Source organism: Aspergillus welwitschiae (genome assembly GCF_003344945.1).
Source record: "Aspergillus welwitschiae strain CBS 139.54b unplaced genomic scaffold BDQ94scaffold_3, whole genome shotgun sequence".
Taxonomy (NCBI): Eukaryota; Fungi; Ascomycota; class Eurotiomycetes; order Eurotiales; family Aspergillaceae; genus Aspergillus; species Aspergillus welwitschiae.
Window position 1 is genome coordinate 1,329,477 of NW_020798697.1, and position 19,649 is coordinate 1,349,125.

The 19,649-nt window shown below is 48.9% G+C and overlaps 8 protein-coding genes across 8 annotated transcripts; 1 reads left to right on the forward strand and 7 right to left on the reverse strand.

Moving 5' to 3' along the window:
• Nucleotides 1-7: 7 nt before the first annotated feature.
• BDQ94DRAFT_156923 (uncharacterized protein) lies at nt 8-3,321 on the reverse strand (the record flags this gene model as incomplete). The annotated part of the gene is made up of 4 exons (XM_026768678.1): nt 8-1,365; nt 1,428-2,060; nt 2,330-2,801; nt 2,893-3,321. 4 exons carry the CDS (start codon nt 3,319-3,321, stop codon nt 8-10), a joined length of 2,892 nt encoding a protein of 963 aa, XP_026631306.1.
• Nucleotides 3,322-3,884: 563 nt separating this feature from the next.
• Nucleotides 3,885-5,402, reverse strand: BDQ94DRAFT_166477 (fungal specific transcription factor domain-containing protein; the record flags this gene model as incomplete). Its single annotated transcript, XM_026770558.1, has 4 exons — nt 3,885-4,169; nt 4,240-4,522; nt 4,607-4,681; nt 4,792-5,402. The coding sequence occupies 4 exons, from the start codon at nt 5,400-5,402 to the stop codon at nt 3,885-3,887; spliced, it is 1,254 nt and encodes a 417-aa protein (XP_026631307.1).
• Nucleotides 5,403-6,744: 1,342 nt separating this feature from the next.
• On the reverse strand, nt 6,745-7,942 carry BDQ94DRAFT_166478 (Gfo/Idh/MocA family protein; the record flags this gene model as incomplete). Its single annotated transcript, XM_026770559.1, has 3 exons — nt 6,745-7,285; nt 7,335-7,818; nt 7,894-7,942. 3 exons carry the CDS (start codon nt 7,940-7,942, stop codon nt 6,745-6,747), a joined length of 1,074 nt encoding a protein of 357 aa, XP_026631308.1.
• Nucleotides 7,943-8,906: 964 nt separating this feature from the next.
• Nucleotides 8,907-9,785, reverse strand: BDQ94DRAFT_166479 (uncharacterized protein; the record flags this gene model as incomplete). Its single annotated transcript, XM_026770560.1, has 3 exons — nt 8,907-9,036; nt 9,090-9,512; nt 9,583-9,785. The coding sequence occupies 3 exons, from the start codon at nt 9,783-9,785 to the stop codon at nt 8,907-8,909; spliced, it is 756 nt and encodes a 251-aa protein (XP_026631309.1).
• A 940-nt stretch (nt 9,786-10,725) lies between these two features.
• Nucleotides 10,726-12,132, forward strand: BDQ94DRAFT_166480 (Gfo/Idh/MocA family protein; the record flags this gene model as incomplete). Its single annotated transcript, XM_026770561.1, has 3 exons — nt 10,726-10,838; nt 10,894-11,027; nt 11,078-12,132. 3 exons carry the CDS (start codon nt 10,726-10,728, stop codon nt 12,130-12,132), a joined length of 1,302 nt encoding a protein of 433 aa, XP_026631310.1.
• Nucleotides 12,133-13,452: 1,320 nt separating this feature from the next.
• On the reverse strand, nt 13,453-14,716 carry BDQ94DRAFT_166481 (major facilitator superfamily domain-containing protein; the record flags this gene model as incomplete). Its single annotated transcript, XM_026770562.1, has 4 exons — nt 13,453-13,681; nt 13,734-13,918; nt 13,969-14,176; nt 14,232-14,716. The coding sequence occupies 4 exons, from the start codon at nt 14,714-14,716 to the stop codon at nt 13,453-13,455; spliced, it is 1,107 nt and encodes a 368-aa protein (XP_026631311.1).
• Nucleotides 14,717-15,756: 1,040 nt separating this feature from the next.
• BDQ94DRAFT_166482 (uncharacterized protein) lies at nt 15,757-16,803 on the reverse strand (the record flags this gene model as incomplete). The annotated part of the gene is made up of 2 exons (XM_026770563.1): nt 15,757-16,268; nt 16,329-16,803. 2 exons carry the CDS (start codon nt 16,801-16,803, stop codon nt 15,757-15,759), a joined length of 987 nt encoding a protein of 328 aa, XP_026631312.1.
• Nucleotides 16,804-17,507: 704 nt separating this feature from the next.
• Nucleotides 17,508-19,253, reverse strand: BDQ94DRAFT_181583 (CocE/NonD family hydrolase; the record flags this gene model as incomplete). The annotated part of the gene is made up of 1 exon (XM_026773920.1): nt 17,508-19,253. One exon carries the CDS (start codon nt 19,251-19,253, stop codon nt 17,508-17,510), a length of 1,746 nt encoding a protein of 581 aa, XP_026631313.1.
• Between the last annotated feature and the right edge of the window lie 396 nt (nt 19,254-19,649).

Below are 19,649 nucleotides of genomic sequence, written 5' to 3' on the forward strand. Positions count from 1 at the left end.
GTGGACATCAAGCATCTGTGATTGACAGTTTAGAATATGGAATCACGATTGCTTCCGCAATCAGTCCATTTTCCGAAACTTCCGGTATTGGTAGCCCTTCGGTGAGTAGACCCGGAAGACGCCCTTGGTCCCGTATGTTCGGCAGTATACTGCGAATGTAATTCCACATTGTCGTCGGGACTACTGCGAGGACTTCATTCCTTCCGGTCTTGAGGTAAGCAGTGATATCTGCTCGGGCATCTGTGTAATCCAATGGTGGGACCCTATGACCGTTGATGGTAACCTGGATCGCATGCAGGATAGATGGAAAGATAATATAAGCACCATCTGGAGGATCATGGTCGAAGCTAGTATAATCTGCCGGTGGCCACTCGAAGGCTGTGCTGTAGTAGCCCAGACCGGAGCTGTTCATAAGGCTAGGTATCTTGCTCCATGACATCAGTGAAGGTAAATCATGAGTTGTATTATACTTGCGTGCTGTAATCCGAGCCTCGTAGAGATCTGTTGGGGCCTCCCAATGCTCAGCAATTAGGTGCCATTTGCTCAAATTGAACGAATTAGCTATCTGCTGTCGGTGAAGCAGATCAAAGTAGTTGCCACTAGACAGTTGTATCCTCTCCGGCTGATTTTCAGATCCATTCTTTCTGGCAACATGGGCAACCCAACCGCCTCGCCGGTCAGACGTTGCTCCAATTACCGAGGCTGGTGTCTCCACAGCGTGTATCTGGGGGGCATCTGATTCGCTCAATATGCCAGGAGGATAAAATGCGACGATGAGAGTTTGATTGCCTTTAAGTGACACCGGTATGGTCAATCCTGATTCAGTGACATTGTAAGTGAAAATGGGGGCCTTGTCCCCTGTCCATGCATTGAGATAATATGGAATCTTTTTCTTCGCAGGACCAGTCACGGTTATATAACCGGAGGAAGTGTTTGAGTCACAGAAGATCAAACCGTAATCGATTCCAGTAGATGAATCCTCCCTATAGGTCGTTAACCATTTGCCATTCGTTTGTATTCCGATGTAAGGCGACAGTCCAAGAGCTGTTAGCTTGTCGGCGACACCCCCTTCACCAACAATATGTACGTTTGCTGAGGCTGATAGCTCCGTAAGCTTTGCACGGATAGTGGCAGCTCCATTCTCATCGCCACTGACGTAGATTCCTGGAAAGCCACCGCTGAAAAGAATTGGTAGGCCACGTGTCGCATATTCATGCATCTTGCGCACCCCTGCTAGTGTCATGTTGCTGTTCTTTGTAACTACCAGTGCCTTGAAACGGGGCCCGTCTGGACCAAGAATGTGGTCTTTAACTGTGGCCCCCGGCAGCGCGAAGTTGTCCGGGGAAATGTATGTCCAAGACCACCCTATGCCAGGTTAATATAGTAGCTAATGAGACGAAAACGGAGGGTGCCGACAGAGACAGTACCTGCTTTGATCAAATCGTTGGCTTGATATATAGGTGGGAAATTGACACTATCGGTCGCTGACACTTTATTGTATATAGCCACATCTATCCTTGAACTACCATGTCGCTGGGTGTGTTGAACCCTCGAGAGGAAGCCCAATACATCTGACAAGCCGTGGTCCCAGGAAGGCTGCTTGTCCGAGTAGAGCTCCGAAGTTGTGTATGAGAATGCAGTGTAGCCTGGCCACGTTGTCTCGTAATAATCTCCGGTATAGCTCTGCCCATGTAGAACTATCTGATTCACACCTCCAATAACCGCAAGGCCAACGGAAAATAGAAGACGTGGAAATGGATAATCGTAAGCTCCAGTGGTCGCACCCATTTCGTTTGAAATTACCCTTTTCCCTGCAAGCACTGCTGGCCCGGAAAACTGACGATAGGCATCGACGCTGTCGCCAAACTGAAGGCTTTCGCACTCAGGTGTATCAACAACAGGTATGCTGGCCTCCATGTCCATAGGAAGATTATAGGAAACTTGGGCGGAATAGTTTAGATGGAGCTCATTATGTAGCCAGTCGGAAAATGTTTGGAGGTATTCCCGGTAGCAGTCTTCAAGGACACCGCGATAGTCATTGATGTATCCGGCCCCAGCGTCTGGTGTGTCAAGAATGCTCTGGATGCCGCCGGGCTGGTACCTTTGAATATTAACATTGTTATTTGGCCAGAGGATGCCAAAGTTCAGCACCGGCAGGTACCGCTTCAGGCTATAACCTAACTTCTGCTGAAACCTTTCGGGTAGTGTCGGTGTCCATGATGTGTTCGAAGTTATTTCGATGCTGTCCTCCCAGCCTTGACCAAAATCAGTTGATACAAATCAGCTGGTGCCGTTTCTTAAGTTATGTATGCGTCGATAGATCACTTACCATAGTTCCCTACTTCCATCAAAAGCTCCTTTATGCCATCGATGAGGATGTTTTTCTCCCAGAATTGAATGACTGTCTGAGCACCGCGTGCGCTGTAATGATCCACTACATAGGATCCATTATCCCATATTGTTTCCATATTATTATTGGTGAATCGCAGGTTTTTGTTCAGTGGTTGTCTCTGATAGTAGGCGAAAATTCGATACCTACAATCTGCACCTGTCGGGAAAGATAGAGACAGTTGCCCCTCCTCAGACACCTGGTCTGTAATCTCGGACAGAGTTGTGTGGTCGAGCACTAAGCTGAGATAGCTGCTTTGAGCTGTGAGATATGGCGAGTCAACCTCCGGTAGAGATACGTTTGTGTGCGAGATAACGCGGGCTGATACAACTGCAACTAATTCCCCAACCCCCCAGCCGGGAAGTTTATCATGGAATGTTCCATTGGTAGCGACCTCCCGGGAGTATGGAACCTGTATGTAGAGACTATAGTTTAGACCTTGATATAATCCTGGCGGGGTGAGGAAAGTTCAACTGGGCAATGTCAGCACACTGTAGACTTACAAGATCCCATTGCAGACCCGGATCATCAATAGCAGCAGGGACACCTTGGCCTTGATTTGGACCCATTGCAAAGTCCATGAACAAGCCCGCATCCTTGTGTGCTTGAAGAGCAGCCCGGAACACATCGCGAAACGCCGGAGTGCCAAATCCATTGGCGACCCAGTTCGCTTCGGGAGGCGGGCCGCCGCTTTCACCCCCATAATTGAAGAATGGAACAAACTCGATGCCCCCAGCACCATGCTCGCCACTGTTTTTGATGTCAGTCGCGACAATATCCGGGTCTACGCCGGAGTCCGGGAGCCAGTATCGGAAACGGGGTCGGCATATGACGCCGGGGTTCTCGAAGGTCCCTAGCAATGTGGGCGAAGCAGCACGTCCTAGCACAATGGCTGCACAAAGCAGCGTCGATAATGGTTGAGATCCTACCATTATGGATGCGACACTTCGTCAGTGATATCGGTCATGGGTCAACTCGCGTTTCCTGCGTTGCGCGCATCTCTACATTATGGATGAGATTATATATGATTTGACCAGATCACAAGTTACTTTCCTGGAACTCATCACCCTCAGCCCGGGACAATTATCACCGAAGACCAGTACTTCGGTAGTTAAGGGACTGTTCCGGAAGACTCCAATGCTGTTAGTCTTCGAGTGTACTACTCGAACCGAACCGAGCCGGCTCTTCGCAAGCTGAACCCCTGTTCTTCGGGTGGACAGAGGCATGCCCACTTGGGACGAATGCCGGGGAGAACTAGAAGCCAATAAATAGCAAGCCAAATACTACCACTAGGCCGTTACTTTAACAGTGGCCAGGATTAGGGTCTATATGAGAATTCCAGACTCAAACGTTTGAATGACAAGCCCCCAAAGTGCCTACAGTGCGCTGCAAGGATGTCTTGCATAGGAAAATTCTAATATGCTTGGTTACTACCCACTAAAAAGGTTGTTCCCCCCGTATATTGATCTGATACCCTTGTGGTAAGATTCCATGTCTATGAAACGAATTCGTTCCAGTCCCAGCTTAAAGACTCAAGGGATCCCCATGAGAGCGATGACGATTCTAGTGACATCGACAATAGCTCCCCATTCGAGAGTGACATTGTGGTCAGATCATCCACTGTGGGTTCCGAACTTGACTCCTCTGAAAATTGATCGGCCATGCCTGAGAGGTGCCGTGAGGCATAATTTTCTAACACATCAAGACATTTACCCAGTTGGCTGTCAGTGCACTTCGACGAATATCGCTGGCGTGAGATGGTCATTGCAGCTTTCATGATCTACATTAAAAACTAGGTTAACCATTTATTTGTTATGATGGAATCCTGACCCGTTGTCAAGCAAGCGTACCTCGAAATGTGCTCGGTTCAGGATAGAGGCTGGCTGGCAACGGATATAAATGAGCAAGACGTAGGCTGCTGGCAGTGGCGAAGTGGCCACGGCTAGGAAACTGGGCGCCGCACTCTCGGTCACTGCGACTTGTAAATTTGTCATATCCTTAGCAGCTTCAAGATATATTTGGGGACCATTGCGAATCCGCAGATGCCAGGGTTCTTTGGATCCAAATCGATCGACCTCTCGCTTCACCTCGCTCCAGTCTAGCAAAAGAGCATTACGATATAATACAAAAATCCTAGTCTACGTTAGTCAGACTAATCATGGTCATATGGGTTCAAAAGAAGATTGATGGGATCCACTATGACTTATGGAGACGCACGCCTGATGATAGTAAAAGAAGAGAAATGCCCACTGAGGCGTGAGTTGCACATCGGCGGATTTACAACATCCAGCCCTAGAGAGTTAGCCACCTTGTCCGATAGATGAAGGCGTATATACATGGAGAATATTAGAGACATATTATTGGGGACGAGTAAAGGGAAGTTCTATCATCATAATACATACTGATATTCAGGAGGCAGGCTGCTTCGCCACTTCCACAGCAAAGATTCGATTGCGCCCGTTGCACGGATTTTGCTCTCGCGGGAATCCAAATCGCTCCTTGCATCCAGGTACTCTCTCTTCCAGGTACGCCATGAACGATCTTGCATTTCATGTAGTACATTTGCCAAACTGGCGAGGTAGCATTCGTAACCTTGAGGCTTCGTAGCTTGCCCACATTCAAGTGGCTTTGCCGGAGCGTCCCGCTCCAAGGATGAGAGGCTTTGATTGCCTAAAGTGGATCTGCGTCCTGAATCGAAAGCGAGGAACTTTTCGAACACGTATAGCATCCACCATGTGCGTCTAGAAGCCATACTACTATCGGCCTCACGTTCGGGGATCGAATGTCGCAAGGCATCGGGGTCGCCGAGCCCCAGTGTCTGTGCCATGGAGATAGCGATCATAAGCATGTCCCATGCCGGAGACAATTGATCGCGGACACGGAGAGTTATCGAGAAAAGAAGAAGTGCCTGCACCGACTCCAAGGACGGTTGCAGAATGACGTGACCCACAAGGGTATGGCAGAAACCTAGATATATGGAGAGATGCTGTTGAGATTCTATAGGACTAGCCATTGTGCCCAGAATAGTGATGAGGCAGAGAAGCATTCTGCGAGCCACCTTGCAGTCTGCAAGGGCGCTTTTGCAACCTTGTGGCCTCCCAGGTGCATTTTCCGTCATTACAGAGACTTCACGTGGGTCGAGAAACGGATATATTGGTTGGTAGACGCTTAGGAAAAGCTCAGTCATTCGGTGGAGCTCATGAACAGGCGGCAGTGCAGGCTCTCCTGAAGCGATCGGATATGCACATACAGTGTGTTGGATAAGCACGGCCTTAGGACAGCACGGACGTGATTAGAGCGTGAGATATGAAGCCTAGAAAGAGCGAGATCGAGCCACTGAGTGGTAATTTGTACGGAATTCGATCCGCCACGTGAGGGAATAATCGGGAGATGCCTCGTGTCCCAGTTAGACCATTCGGTAGAACCTCCGGAGACAACATCCGGGGACCCAGAGCGCTGTGAGCAAGCGGGTGGACATCCAGGGGCGACGAAGGATGGAGAGTGGCTAGTAGCCGTCGTTTCCGGAGAAGCAAGGGCCGTAACTCTGCTCGTATCCGCCTCAGGAGGATCATCCGGAGACCCAACAGGTTGTTGCTCGGTACCATTGAGATCTTTGCGCCGATGCTGAATAGGTATATGAGGGCGTCTCTTGTCAACAGTGACACATCGTACCCCGGCCAGCTGGCAGTTTCGGCAGCTAGGGGTTTGCTCATCGCACCGGGTCTTTTTGGCCCTGCAGTAGTTGCAAGCATATGATAAGCGCTTCCGCTTAAGAAGTGGTGCCGAACCGGCGCTGGTAAGCATGGCAAATTCTGAGTTGCTCTTATATATACAACAATACGGGTGATGAGTTAGGCCGGAGCAATTTTATGCGGGGTTTCACGCTATAAGACTACTTTCAATTACGGTTTGGAAGCCGTGCGACTTTGGCGGCAGTGAGGCCCACTTCGGCTTGTTCTACCCCTCTTCAGGGAGGCTGCTGCCAATGATGGGCGTCTCAGAATGGAAGACCCTGGTTCAAGTTGCAGGTCCACGATTCACAGTAATTAGAAATGCGCCTGAGATCTCTTCCGAGCGGGGACTCTCTTTCCTTCTCATATCCAGACCCTTCGTGACCCGATTATGCCCGCGGGCTTTCCTGGCACTTGGGGTCATTTTGCAGGCTACATCGGGACAGAGTCATTCTCAAAAGATACTGAAAACAATTATAAATCATTTAGATAGGAGAAATTATAAAAAGATGCTGATGCACTGGTGGCTTTCAAATGTGACTTCTAAGGGAATGAAAATCTGCAGCCGGACAAGGGGGCCATATCCTGTTACTACCAAATAATCTCTAGCCTATGTCCTCAAAATCAAGAAAGTAGATTAGATGTGTCCTCGGATGTAATTACAGGCATTCCTTGTGCATCGCCGGAGCTTAGCATGGCTTCCAGGACCCTCAAGTCTTCCAGAGCCTCAGAGCACGACAATCTTTGATCTAGATTGCCCGTGGAAATACCCTCAGCAAACGCCGCTATCTCTTCTTTCACTCCCCAGATAAGCGGCGCTGGCTCTGATGTCTCCACCCACTTGCCTCCTCCGCCTTGCTTGGACAGTATTTCCATTTGGAAAGGACGATAGGTGAAGGAGCCTCTGTCTGTCACAATCTCGAACTCCATGACACGCTTGGCTTCGATCCCGACGGAGGAAATATAAGTACCGCTACGCCCATTGTCAGTTCTTAAGATGGCGTGGATAGTATCAACGGGGGGTAGATCCTCCTGTAAAGATGTTGTGTGTGCGGTGACAGCTGTTATCTTACGACCGAGCGCGGCGAGCAACATCCGTAGAACCGCCACAAAATGAACACCACTATCCAGCATGTAACCACCCTGGAAAGTAGGTTTCTGGCGCCTAGAGAAGTCAGCTCAGTATAGCAGCAAATCCACTGGCCATAACATACCATTGAGAGTGATAGAATGGATTTTTGTGGTCAGTAAATGAATAAACAGTGACTGAGAACGTCACCAGGCTTCCACCCATGTTCCTGAGCATATCCGCGGCCTTCTGAACGGACTGCCAAAAGCGAAAATTCTCCGCCACGCCCCATAGAACGCCTCTCGCATGCTGCTGATGATATCTCATCAGTTCGCATGCTGTCTGAACGCCCGGAGCGATCGGCTTCTCGCTTAAAATATGTTTACCCGCCGACAGTGCTTTCCTGATAAGGTCAGGTGCTACATTTATAGCTACAGCGATAACCACTGCAGTAATATCTTTGCGTTGCAACAGATCATCAAGTGATTTAGATGGAACAGATGGCGAATCAAAGTAAGCTTCGGTATTCTCGCCGGCCGCAGCCGCAAGGCTTTCTGCCGACTTTTGCGATCGCGAGTAAATTGCCTTCAGATTGAAGGATGGGCATGAGCTAAGGGCTGGGAGATGCTCTGCGTTTGTTAGCACGTTATATTCGCACTTTCTCGTGTCAAGGATATAGTTATCTTCAAGACATGCATACTCACCCTTAGTTGCAAAAACACCTGCCCCAAGCAGAGCCACTGTAATGGACATTTCCGCGAGCAAATTGTTGTGAAAAGTTGGTCTTGCGTTTCCACGCAGAAATGTTCCTCTCCGTATATACCTGTCTCTCTTTCCTTATGGTGTTGAAGTCACCGCCTTCAAGTATAGCTCCCCGGGCGAGGCTTTGGTGTCCTGACCAGCTCATTGGGCACTCGCCTCCAGTGCACAACCGAACCGGAGGCTTGTAGCCCTCGAGAACTTCCGGCCCGGTTCGGTTGCCCTCAACTTCGCCCGCATTACCGAGAAGGCCGCAACTGTCGGTTGTAAGAATTCTCTCAACCTAGCCTGGGACGGTTGTTGCGCTTTAGTCGAACTACCGTGATCTGCGTAGACTACAGGCTCAGTCGCTTCTAGGTTGGACTGTTCCTATCCGATGAGTCCATAAGCGTATCAATGATGTTGCCACGAGAATGATGTCCCACGCCTCCCCATTCAAGATGATAAGTGGCAATATGTACAAAATTATGAGCAGACCATAGCCGAGGATAAGAGACGGGTACTCGGATACTCCCTTCTTAAGCTCGCGTGACTATGGCATAACCCGTACTAAAAGCTGCGTAAGCAAATATCCAATTCAACAAGGCGCGTTCTGATCTTAAAAACCATGCCCAATGCTTATTGTATATTTTACGCTAAATGTGTACTGTACTGGCGCCGTATGGAATCACCACACCGGCATTCAACACCTTAAAGCAAGTTGCCCTATCTCTTCTTGTATTTCTTGTATTACTGTATATACTTTTTTTACTTGCAAAGGTCTCTTGGGCTACTGCACCGTTTGGCAATCAGACTCAGTTTGGAAGGTAATAGCGGGAACATTATTTTCATCTGTAGCATGAAACCGAAATAAATATTCAGAAAATAAATTGGTCAAGGGAAAGAAAAACGACCCTGTTCACGTTGTTTACGGCACACTAGCCAAAGAATACTTGTCCATTCCATTTTTCACCGAGAATCAATAGTCTTTAACACCAACCAATCTTAGCATTCGATCTGTGATAACTGGTTTCTCAAACGGTTCGTCACGGTCTTTCGGGCAGGCTACTTCGCCCCGCATTGGTTTCATTGAAGTGATGTGGATGTTTCTATAGTTTATTGGGTTAGTCGCAACGTGACATGATACGTGGTTTAAACTCACCGGTGAGGCCAATGGGTGGTGCCACGATATTCTTCGAAACACCTCTTTCGTAGATCCAAGGCATCTGACGTGGCAAAGCTTTTTGGAGTCATGCAGATGTATTGGGCATGTCTGATATTGTTTCCCTTTGGAAGACACGCATAGTGCATAGTTCGCGAATCCCAAAGGACCATGTCACCTGGATCCAAAGAGATTTTAGTCAGCTCACAGCCGCGGTCTGTGAACCATCGTACATGTTCTTCCTTGAATAAAAACAGGTCTTCCCATTCGAGTTCTGGCGGCGGGGCATCTTCATGGTCAGCGGCCTGATGCTGCGAAGCGAAAAACTCGTCGAAAAGGTTCGCGGAACCTTTCATCAGGATCAATCCACCATCATCTGGTCCATTGGTAGCGAAGTTGAGAAGACCCTGAACCGCCTGCATCCTGTTTACTCAAGAATAAGAATCGTCAGGCCCTGTCTGTACGTAATGTTAGAATCATTGGATGTTCTTACCCCTTACGCTTTGGGCTCTGGTCGCAGTGTGGCCATGGCGACCAGTTGATATCAGTCCTGTTCGGAAACGAGACATTGAAGCCATCAAATGCAACGATAAGCTCATCGGTCTCCCACAGCTCGCTGAACACGTCGATAACTCCCTGCTCCATGCGGGCTTCCCAGACGAAGTTTTCGTGCGTTGCCCCGTATAAGAAATACATCCTGTGCGTGATGTTAAATTGTAGGGAAACAAAATAGAGAACGGACCACATGCTCACCCGCCCTTGAAGCTGCAGGGAAGGTGCTCAGCTGTCCAGGTTGCTGTATCATCTTCATCAAAACCCAGATCGAACTTCTTAAGCCACTCGATCTGCTTTGCACGATAGTAGTCGGCTCGGCTTGGACTGATAACACTTTTGATCACTGCACAGCCGTATCTTTGGAATTCCTCCTTCCAATGACTGCACAACTTTGACGAAACCTGAGAAAAGTCCTCTGATTCCGCAACACTTTTCTCCAGGCAAGTATGGCTGGTTGATATGACAGTATACCAGACGTTGTCCCTCGCTGTATCTTGGCAGTCTAGTGTAAAGGAGTACAGTGTTGCAGACAGTCTTCCCTGGACAAAGCTCGCCCCGGTGGTCTATGGCGGGATATATGGCTTTACATCGTCTTGAATGTTTGAAACATAGGATGCATTAGCTCCCAACTAACAGAAAACACGACGAATGGGAAAAGGAGGACCACCATAGGTTTCGTGGTCACGGCTGACCAGACTCTTCACCGAACATGAAGCAGGCTAAATGAGTAGCTGAAGGTTTAGATCCATCGACAACCCCCGCAACCCGGGACGAGCTGAACCGGCTTCTGGAAGGCTTAAGCACATGCCGGGAGAAATGAGTACTGGTGGGGAAAGAGGAGAACAGTAAGTCGATGGATATACTAGAGCTGGATTTTACAAGATACAATGTCATGTCCGGACCCGGCTGACTCTCGGGTCGGAAAGAATCCTCGGTTAGCCATCCGGCTTCTCCTGTGTCTCTTATTCCTAGGTAGCAGTGGCCTCCAAATTGGTCATGCCATTTTACCTAGGACAGTTATAATTGAACAGCTCGTTAAAAGGGTAGATGCCAAGGACTGTTACCGTTGCGGACCTGCAGGATGTCACTCCTCAGCTTCCTCCAGCGGTCTTACAGAGCGATCATCAACCCGCCAGATCGGGGAACGAAGGGTGATCCCGTTCGATTTGGGCTACTTGGTGCCTCAACTATTGCGTGAGTCCTACTATCATCCTTTCTCAACATCCTAATCCTCATGTCTACTGTTTAGTCCCCTTGCTCTGATAGGACCAGCGAAATCACACCCCGAAGCAATTGTGGCTGCAGTTGCAGCCCGCGATCGCGGACATGCTGTGAAATATGCCCAAAAGCATGCTATACCGATAGTACATGACACTTATGAAGGTCAGTAAATCTATAATGTTTCTAGGACAAACTCCTGAATCATACAACAGATTTGCTAGACGACAAGTCAATCGATGCTGTCTACATTGCCTTACCCAATAGCCTGCATTATGAGTGGGGCCTCCGATCTCTGCATGCAGGCAAACATGTTCTCTTGGAGAAGCCGGCAACGTCCAACGCAGCCGATGCAGAGAAGCTATTCCGACATCCCCTAGCGGCTGGACCACATGCTCCTGTCCTTTTGGAAGCTTTTCACTATCAGTTCCACCCTGCTTGGCAGACATTCCTCAATGAAGTCCGTCAGGCTGGCTCGGTGGAGGCAGTCGACAGCCGGCAGACTATTCCTTTCGGTGCACTAGCACCTGAAGATATCCGATTTGACTTTGGCCTGGGCGGCGGCTGCCTTATGGACGTGGGCACGTATGCACTGTCCGCCGTGCGACAGGTTCTGGACCGTGAGCCAGTTCAAGTGGTACATGCTACACATCAGACTTTGAGGACAAAACCCTTCCGCGATGAACTATCTACGTGTCAGATTGATAACTCTATCACCGCCTCGCTCTCTACAAGCTCCGGAAAAGTCGCAACTATAACCGCAGATATAGCCAGCACGTGCGAGTGGCCCTCTTGTCTACCACAATCCTGGAGGTTCAACATTCCGCACGTTACTATTCCCATGTGTCAGGCTGTTATGGAAGAAGTTCCTCTTGACGCTCTGTCCGAGTTCAAAGGGGCTGAGCACCGGATGCGGAGGACAGTGACGATCTGGAACTACCTTCTGCCTGTAGTCTGGCATCGGATCGACATTTCTGAGAATCACAGAATAGTGAGCGAAGGGAAAGATATAAAGCAGTGGAAGGAAACTAGATTTGTGAAGGCTTATGAGTGGACTGATAGCGAGAAAGATACAGGACTTTATGAAAATTGGTGGACGACATGGCGTTGCCAGTTAGAGGAGTTTGTCAACCGTGTGAAGGGACGCGAGGGATCAGGAGTTTGGGTCGATGCAGAGGAAAGCATTGCCCAGATGCTAGCCATTGATGAGATTTATAGGAAGGTTGGCTTGCAGATCAGGCCCTCTAGTACATACGAACACAGTCTGTAACACTCCCTGATAGGGGATTATGTGTTTTCGATAACCATAGGTGACCCTTGCGAACTTATTCTCTATAGCAATTCCATCATGGTCCAGATTTGGAAAATAGGGTTTCCTTTCGCTCAGCCGCACTCGAGACAAACCCCGGGAGGTTAGTAGATGGCTGGCTGACTGACTACTAGAAAATCCTTTAAAGGCCCGCGAGCGGACAATGCAGTAGCTTGTGAGCTAGACGGCCTGGACTCTCACGTAGAAATAGCTGATTCACGTTTAACAATATAATAGAGGACAACTAGTTAGTGAATGGCAAGATCATAGCCTAGGACTCAGCCATCTCAAACTTTCAATAAATATCTATTCGAGCCGATGTTATTTGATCATTCCAATGTGAATAAAGATTTTAATATAGAGAAAGAATCTGATTTATGAATATTGGTTCTTGGTATTGGAACAACATCTAATAGATCCCGAGACGACTAAGTCATAAAGCTGATTATAAGTGGGATTATGTTTTTGTAATTCTGTTCAGTAGTATCCTCAATATTCAGTTCAGGAATATATTGATTTAGTAAATTAACCCGCAGCATTGGCAACCTCAGTTTGAATGAATTTTTTGTTCTTGAAAAAGACTCTTAGCTTTCTATAGGCTATATCACGATTAACATTCTTGTGAAAGGTCAGTTGATCCTCCTGGTCCATGGAAACTCGCTGATATTTCGGGTTTCGTTGGGCATTATGAGGGTCACAATACGTAGGATCCCAGGACACGGAGTATAATGAGGGTAATATACTGGACTTTGCGATCCAATTTGCAAGTTACTTAGCGTCTGCCTTTTGCCAAAATGTTAAATCGACCTAACTCCTTCATCGAAGCCCAGCGAGGAGTAAAGTTGGCATGCTGGCATTCTGACGACGTTTCGGTGGCAGATCGTTACCCCTATTTGCGCCCGGAAAGAGTGACTGTTCTGCATCCCTCTTTTCGGCTAGTCGAAACTATATATGTATGACCAGTCATCCTGGCAAGACAGATACAATAGCAAAGAAAGGCATCCAACACGATCTCAATACTTCCTACTCTTAACTAACACACTCCGTAGTTTACTGGTCGCCTCCTGTGGGATATTTCGTCAACTTAAGGATGAGATCCTTCCAAGCCACTCTCGTCCCTTAGTCACAGACAGCTAGTAGTTATCCACATTCTCAAGCTAGCCTCTCTTTTCTGGCTCAGCCATGCGCGACCACTCAGTTACACAATCCTAATGTACACTATTTGAGGATGGCCAGCACACCACCCTGTTTCATGTACTTAGCATATGCTTTGCCCATGGCTCATTGATCTTCCGCAAACCTTTGAGTGGCTCTGCGAATGCGTGCGCCAAAAAAATAGACGAGAATGCCGATAAACATCAGCGCACCCATAATACCCGCGCAGATGTTGAAAGCGCCTTCGTAACCGGCCATGTTTACGAAGGAAATGGCCCCGTAGGAAATACCAAAGCCAATAAAACCGCGGCAAGAGCAGATCAGAACAAGAGCCGCGTCCACGCGTTGTGGATATCTGCCGTGGCCATTAACAAGGATCGCTTCATGATATACAGCAACTTACGTACGCGTCCATGCAGTAGACAAAGGAGGAAACCACTATTCCCACAAAGCCAAAGTACTCGAAGTTGATAGTGACTGCAATACCAGCCCAGCTCCAATTTTGAGGCTGTTCGGCGGTCTTGTCATAAATGACGGTGGAGATCAAAATTGCGATAGTGGGAAGGATAAGTGCGAGAAGGCGATGCTCTGGCTACTGGCTGTCAATACAGCGACGTGGATAGTCAGCGATTTGACCCTTACCTCACTAATTCCGTTATTTCTTGTACTTAACAATCGGGTTGTCTGATCGCTGAAGTAACCGCACAGGACTGGCACAGCCACCGCGGTCGCTATCTGACCCATGAACACATACCCAAGTAAGTCGAAGCCCCATGAAAAGGGAGGTTTAACAAGGATTTCAGCAAATAGCGCCGACATGAGAACATATATTCCAAGGCTAGCCGAGTTTCTATACGCCGTGAGCAACGCGACCTCCATCACAGTACAGTTGCCGCGCAACTTACAGCAAGATCAACCAGAAGACATTCGGGAAGACGATGACCTGGCACATCTGTTTCAAGCATCTAACAGTGAGCCACCATTGAGGGTTGCCCGACCACGGTGCCATGTCTCGCATGAAGCCACGTGGGGGTTGGTTGATGACATCGAGGACACGCTTCGTGCTTGTCGTCACACGAACAAGCGAACCGTCACATTCAATGCCCTCACCTTTCAAGGCTGCATTTGACCGTTCGTACTTGGTCTCCTTGACGAAAATGATGCTGAGGACAGCGATGACTGCACCAACGCACCCGAAGATGCCATACCACCACCTCCACCCAAGGTGGGAAGCAGAAGCGATGTACGGGCTCGCCACGATCAACGCCGCGGTCCCGACGGTTTGCAGAGCACTGTATGCTGCAATAACTCTCCCACGTTCGTGGAGAAAGAAAATCTCTTGCACTATGATTGGGCAAAGTGCTTCGCATGTACCGGCGGCAATGGACATAATATCTCGACCTGCGATATGCGATGCCAGCGTTCGACTCTTGGCACACCACAAACAACCAAAAGATAGAAGAATCGAGGAAAAGAGATATATAGGTCTTCGCCCTATTGCGTAAGAGAGCGGTATTGCGATGAGATTGCCGACCCCCATAAAGAATGCCGGCCAAGTGACCAAGTCGCTGGTCTTCGAGTCGCCATTGTAGGATGCCTTAACCGCTGGTAGGAATGCACTCATACCACTCGTCATGAGGTTGCCTGTGGCTGCAAAAATGCCGACGATGAATAGAATTACGCACTTGTGCCATGTCGGCAAATTCAAAGGATCTATGATGACAATGTTAGATACGAGCAAATATGAATGCGCCTATCATCAAGTCTTGCCGTTGGGGTCATTCGTTGGGGTGGGCACAAGGACTATGTCTGAGCCGTCAATGAGTTTAGCACCACCGACCACCCGATCCTGAACTTCTTTATAAAACCCGAGATCATCCGTATGCACTTCAGAAGCCTTCATATCCATTGCTCGTATTTGGTCGCAGCAATAGAAGTTTGTAAATACTCGTGGTAAATTGATGGTCGACTTACAGTCTGTGGAGATATGCGCAGATATAACCGCCAGGGTAATCAAGTTAGCATGTGCATCCAGGATGCTGCGGGGAGCCCGTATTATCCGGGCCAGAGATGTTCAGGACTGCCAAACCAACACTCCGCACATTCCGGGGTGGAGGAGAAAGTGATACTTGGCGCAGGGCTCGTTGGGTCACAAGCACCGGCTTATGTCGCCACCTTGGTCTGCGCTCCCTCGATCGGTTTAGAGGGCTTGTATGCCGAAGTTTTCGCTACATGACGTTTCTTACTTGCCGGGTACTGTACATGCAGGACTGTCCGTTTTTTAAGTGTTAGTGGGAGTCAAGCTTAGGTGGAATAAACAAAGGATTTCAGTGCTTTGCGTCAGGCTATTTACTACATTCTTCCTCATCACAGGATAAAGTCCGATCACTACGTACAAAGCAGATCATACGAAAGGTCCTCCCCAGCATGCTAATACGGCTCCAATCCAGCAAGTCTCTTCAGCTTCTCGGTCAATTCAGGCTTCTCCAATGGTTCTGTTCTCTCCAACGGATCTAGTTTCCCGTCAATCATATGCTTCCCATGTGAATGTATGTTGATATGCGGCCAATGGGTAGTCGCCTCCCATTTATGGAAGATTTCCTTCTTTTTCTCCCGATCCTCTGTGGAAATCCACGCAGCGGGAGTAAAGCATGTGTAAATGACGGTGCGGATAATGTCGGTCTCGGGATAGACGGCGTAGTGCATCTGGCGAGAGTCCCACAAGACCAGGTCGCCAGGCTCAGCGCAGACCTTGACAACCTTGCACCCATGGTCTTCATACCACTTGAGATCTTCATTCTGAAAGGGGTAGAAGTCATAATGGAGAGCGGCGAGCGGACCCTTTGTTCTGTCGGGCGGAAATTGTTTGAAGAACTTCTCAAACAATGGTGCACTCCCTTCCATAACCACTAAGCCACCGTCCTTTGGACCAGCCTCAGACACTGCGACAAGGCGCACGAGTTAGTATATCAGTGCTCTTGCTCTATCTTCTAATTACTCACGATTAATGAAGCCCTGCACGCAGTGCATCCCGTTCCTTTCGGGAGCCTGATCAACGTGTGGCCACGGCTTTGTGCCACCCATCTCTGCGGCATTGGGGAGAGTAATGTTGATTGTATCGTATGATGAGATCAACTCCTCAGTACCCCAGATCTTAGAAAAGGCATCCAAGACCCCCGGCTCCTGCCTCGCTTCCCACACGTACTTCTCATGCGCGGCACAGAAGTTGAGGTACATGCCATTCTTAAAGCTCCATGGCAGATTCTCTTCGGTCCAGGAGATTTGATCGTTAATGTCAAAGCCGTTGGCAAAGGAACCCAGCCAATCCAGCATCTTTTGGCGGTAGTAAAGCGCCCGGTCAGGAGGCACCACATTCTTGAGTACCACATAGCCTTTTGTGGCGAATTCGTCGCGCCAGTCGTCGTGTTTGACCGCTTCATGCGAGGCATTGGCATTACCTCCAATGTAGGGCGCCATTTCAAGTACGAGGATGATGAGTTGAGAATGCGGATGTAATAGTAAATGCAGAAGCTCGTGCAAGTCAACTACCTAAATCCGGTTCAAAGCTATCTTTGTTTTATCATCGAAATCCAGTATGTCATCCTCATATACGATTAGCCACACTCTTTTCCCATTTACATCTCTAGCCGATAACCTTCACTTCCAAAGTCCTATTCCAGGGGCCCAATCGGGTAGTCCGGGTTACTTCAAGCCGGCCCGGGTGTGGTGCAAGTCTTTGCCCAGGCGCGTGACGACAAGATGCGCTTAGGCCTCTGAATCGGAAAAAGAGCGATGGCACAGAACAGTACGTAGAAGTAATAGTTGAATCAATACCTAAGTTTCCACGCACGGAAATCTATCAACTAAGGCTGTCGGATTAGGGGGTTTCTATCTCCCAAAGGGATAATCCATTGTAAACCAGAGGCTCCCTGGGTTGATGAGTACCGGCTGGATACGTATGCCACATTTTATTCAATTGGACCAAGTTTGATCACGGATTTCAGGTAGGTAAAGAACCCGTAAATTAGTCCCGACATAGTCTGCTACTCTGGTAGAAATGGTGGAGGTCTGTCCACAATGGGCGGGCAAATCAAGCAAGCAGAGGACATGTGACCAAAAACAAGTGAAACATAAACTACTAATTGGATTCACTAGATCAATCCTACCACCTTTCTGTCCACCTAACAAAAGGGAATGATTACATGACTGTTGCACTCGCCGCCAATGTGAACAATATGCTGGCCTTTGTTCTTGACATGTTCCTGCTTGCCAAAATTTGATACACCACGAAAATGCCCTGCAACTTCAAACTGTATACTTTCCCCAGCCTCGAAATGTATACCTGTTGCCCAGATCCCAATTTCAAGCTTGACAATTTGTCCGGGCGGGATGCGCTCTTCTCGGTCATGGGGGTGGAAAGGCCAGTTGGGGTGCATTGACTTATCATGGTTTATTGCGCGGTGAGAGGCGCGGAGGATTCCAGTTGGTCCCTTGTACAGAATGACTTCCGTACGTAGCTTTTCGGGAATATCGTCAAATGACTTAACCGGCAAACCTTTCCAAGGCACGTTCAGGCACAGCATGGGCTCCCCTGTTGATGATAGCTTGCGAAGGATAACAAAGACATCCATGTCATCGTGTTCTTGGCATGACATGTACAAAACCGCCTTTGGTATCCCCATGATCTGCGTAGTCTCTTCGAAGGTGTGCACGAATTTCAAGAATTCCGTCGGAGATGTAGCGTCGTACGTCAAGGCTCGACAGTCCGTTGGGGGCTCAAAGGTCAACTGCTCCTTGGACCCAAGGTATGTCTTTTTATATCGCGTATTAGGGACAGGGAAGTCCTCTTTCACTGTACCCCCAAGAGATGGCTTCTGGCCGAACCTGAGCAGCGCCATACGAACCCGGGGTGTGCTCTCCCAGTTATTTTGAATTCCCTTGAGATAACGATCGAAGAATTGGAGTAGCTCTTGGTTAGACTCCGAGCAGCCCCACAAGTCATACCATTCCTGGTAGGGATGGAACCTGAGCCATTTGTGAGGAGTGTCAACTTTGAGCCACCCTCGAATTGCGCCCATGCCATGCATAGTGTTCGACCAAGTACCGGTGATGTAAGTCGGTACATTAATCCTCTCGATATCGGCCCGTTTGTCGTTCCAGTAATCGTTGGCGAGTGGATATTTGTCAAACATACCCCGGATGCTTTCAATTTCGCGGCCATGAATGACATATTTGGAGATCAAATCATCGAAGAGATCGCCACAGTAAATCCCGCCGCGGACGAAAGTCTCGCGGTACATATCAGCGCAGCCTTCCCACGGCGCAATAGCCTTGAGTGACGGTGGCCGCTGCGCCGCGATGAACCACTGGCTTTGCGCAAGGTGAGAATTGCCTGCCATCCCAACGCTTCCTGTGCACCAAGGCTCTTTCGCAATGGATTCAATCACATCATGCCCATCTTCGCCTTCCTGACGGCCGAGCACGGCACACGAGCCCTCAGAGTCAAAACTTCCTCTGTTGTCGACGTTTACGATTGCGTATCCCTTGTCGACCCAGAACGCAGGATCCGGAGCCTCGAACTTCTCCAGCCCACTAAGTGCGTCATCTGACAGGCCCAAATTGTATGGAGCCATCAGGTTCAGCGCGTCTGAGCCATTAAATTTCTTCCCGAAAGGACTCCAGCAGACGATAGCGGGCACCATACCGGTAGGGGGACGAAGAATGTCGGCGTACAGTGTGGTTCCATCCCGGACCTTGTACCCCACGTCATGCTCAATCAGAATATCACACGTCAAGGCGCGCTTTCCTTCCTTGCTCCAACCCTTCGGCAAGACCTCTGTACGAGGACTGAAGCCTTGGTAGCCAACCCCTGTTTTGGGAGGGCTTAGGGGCTTGTAAATAATTTCAGTATCAAAAGTCTTCATCATCTCGCACTCGAATGTATGGAATTGGAGGATATGTAGAAGGTGAGAGTCAAGCAGGAGTATTCACACTGTTATAATTTTGGATAAAGCTAAGCCTCCTGATTCGTTTGGAGTGGAGGGATGGGGGGGGGGCGGAGGGTGTATGGCAGCTCGACGCTGGACCCTAAAGTTCTATTAATCTTTTTTTGGAAAGAAGAGGCGGAGCGATCATTTGTTTGTCACGAATTATTGTTAGATAGTCTCCAATGAGCAATAGTGGGCCAATCGGCATCCCTGGGTTCTCAATTCGCCTTAAGCCGCGGCTGAGGAGCTGCCGTGGGCCGCGTACTCCGATTGATCGATTCTTGCTTCACACTATTGCGGCTCCTTTTCCGTCTAGGGTTGGATCTGGATAGCCTC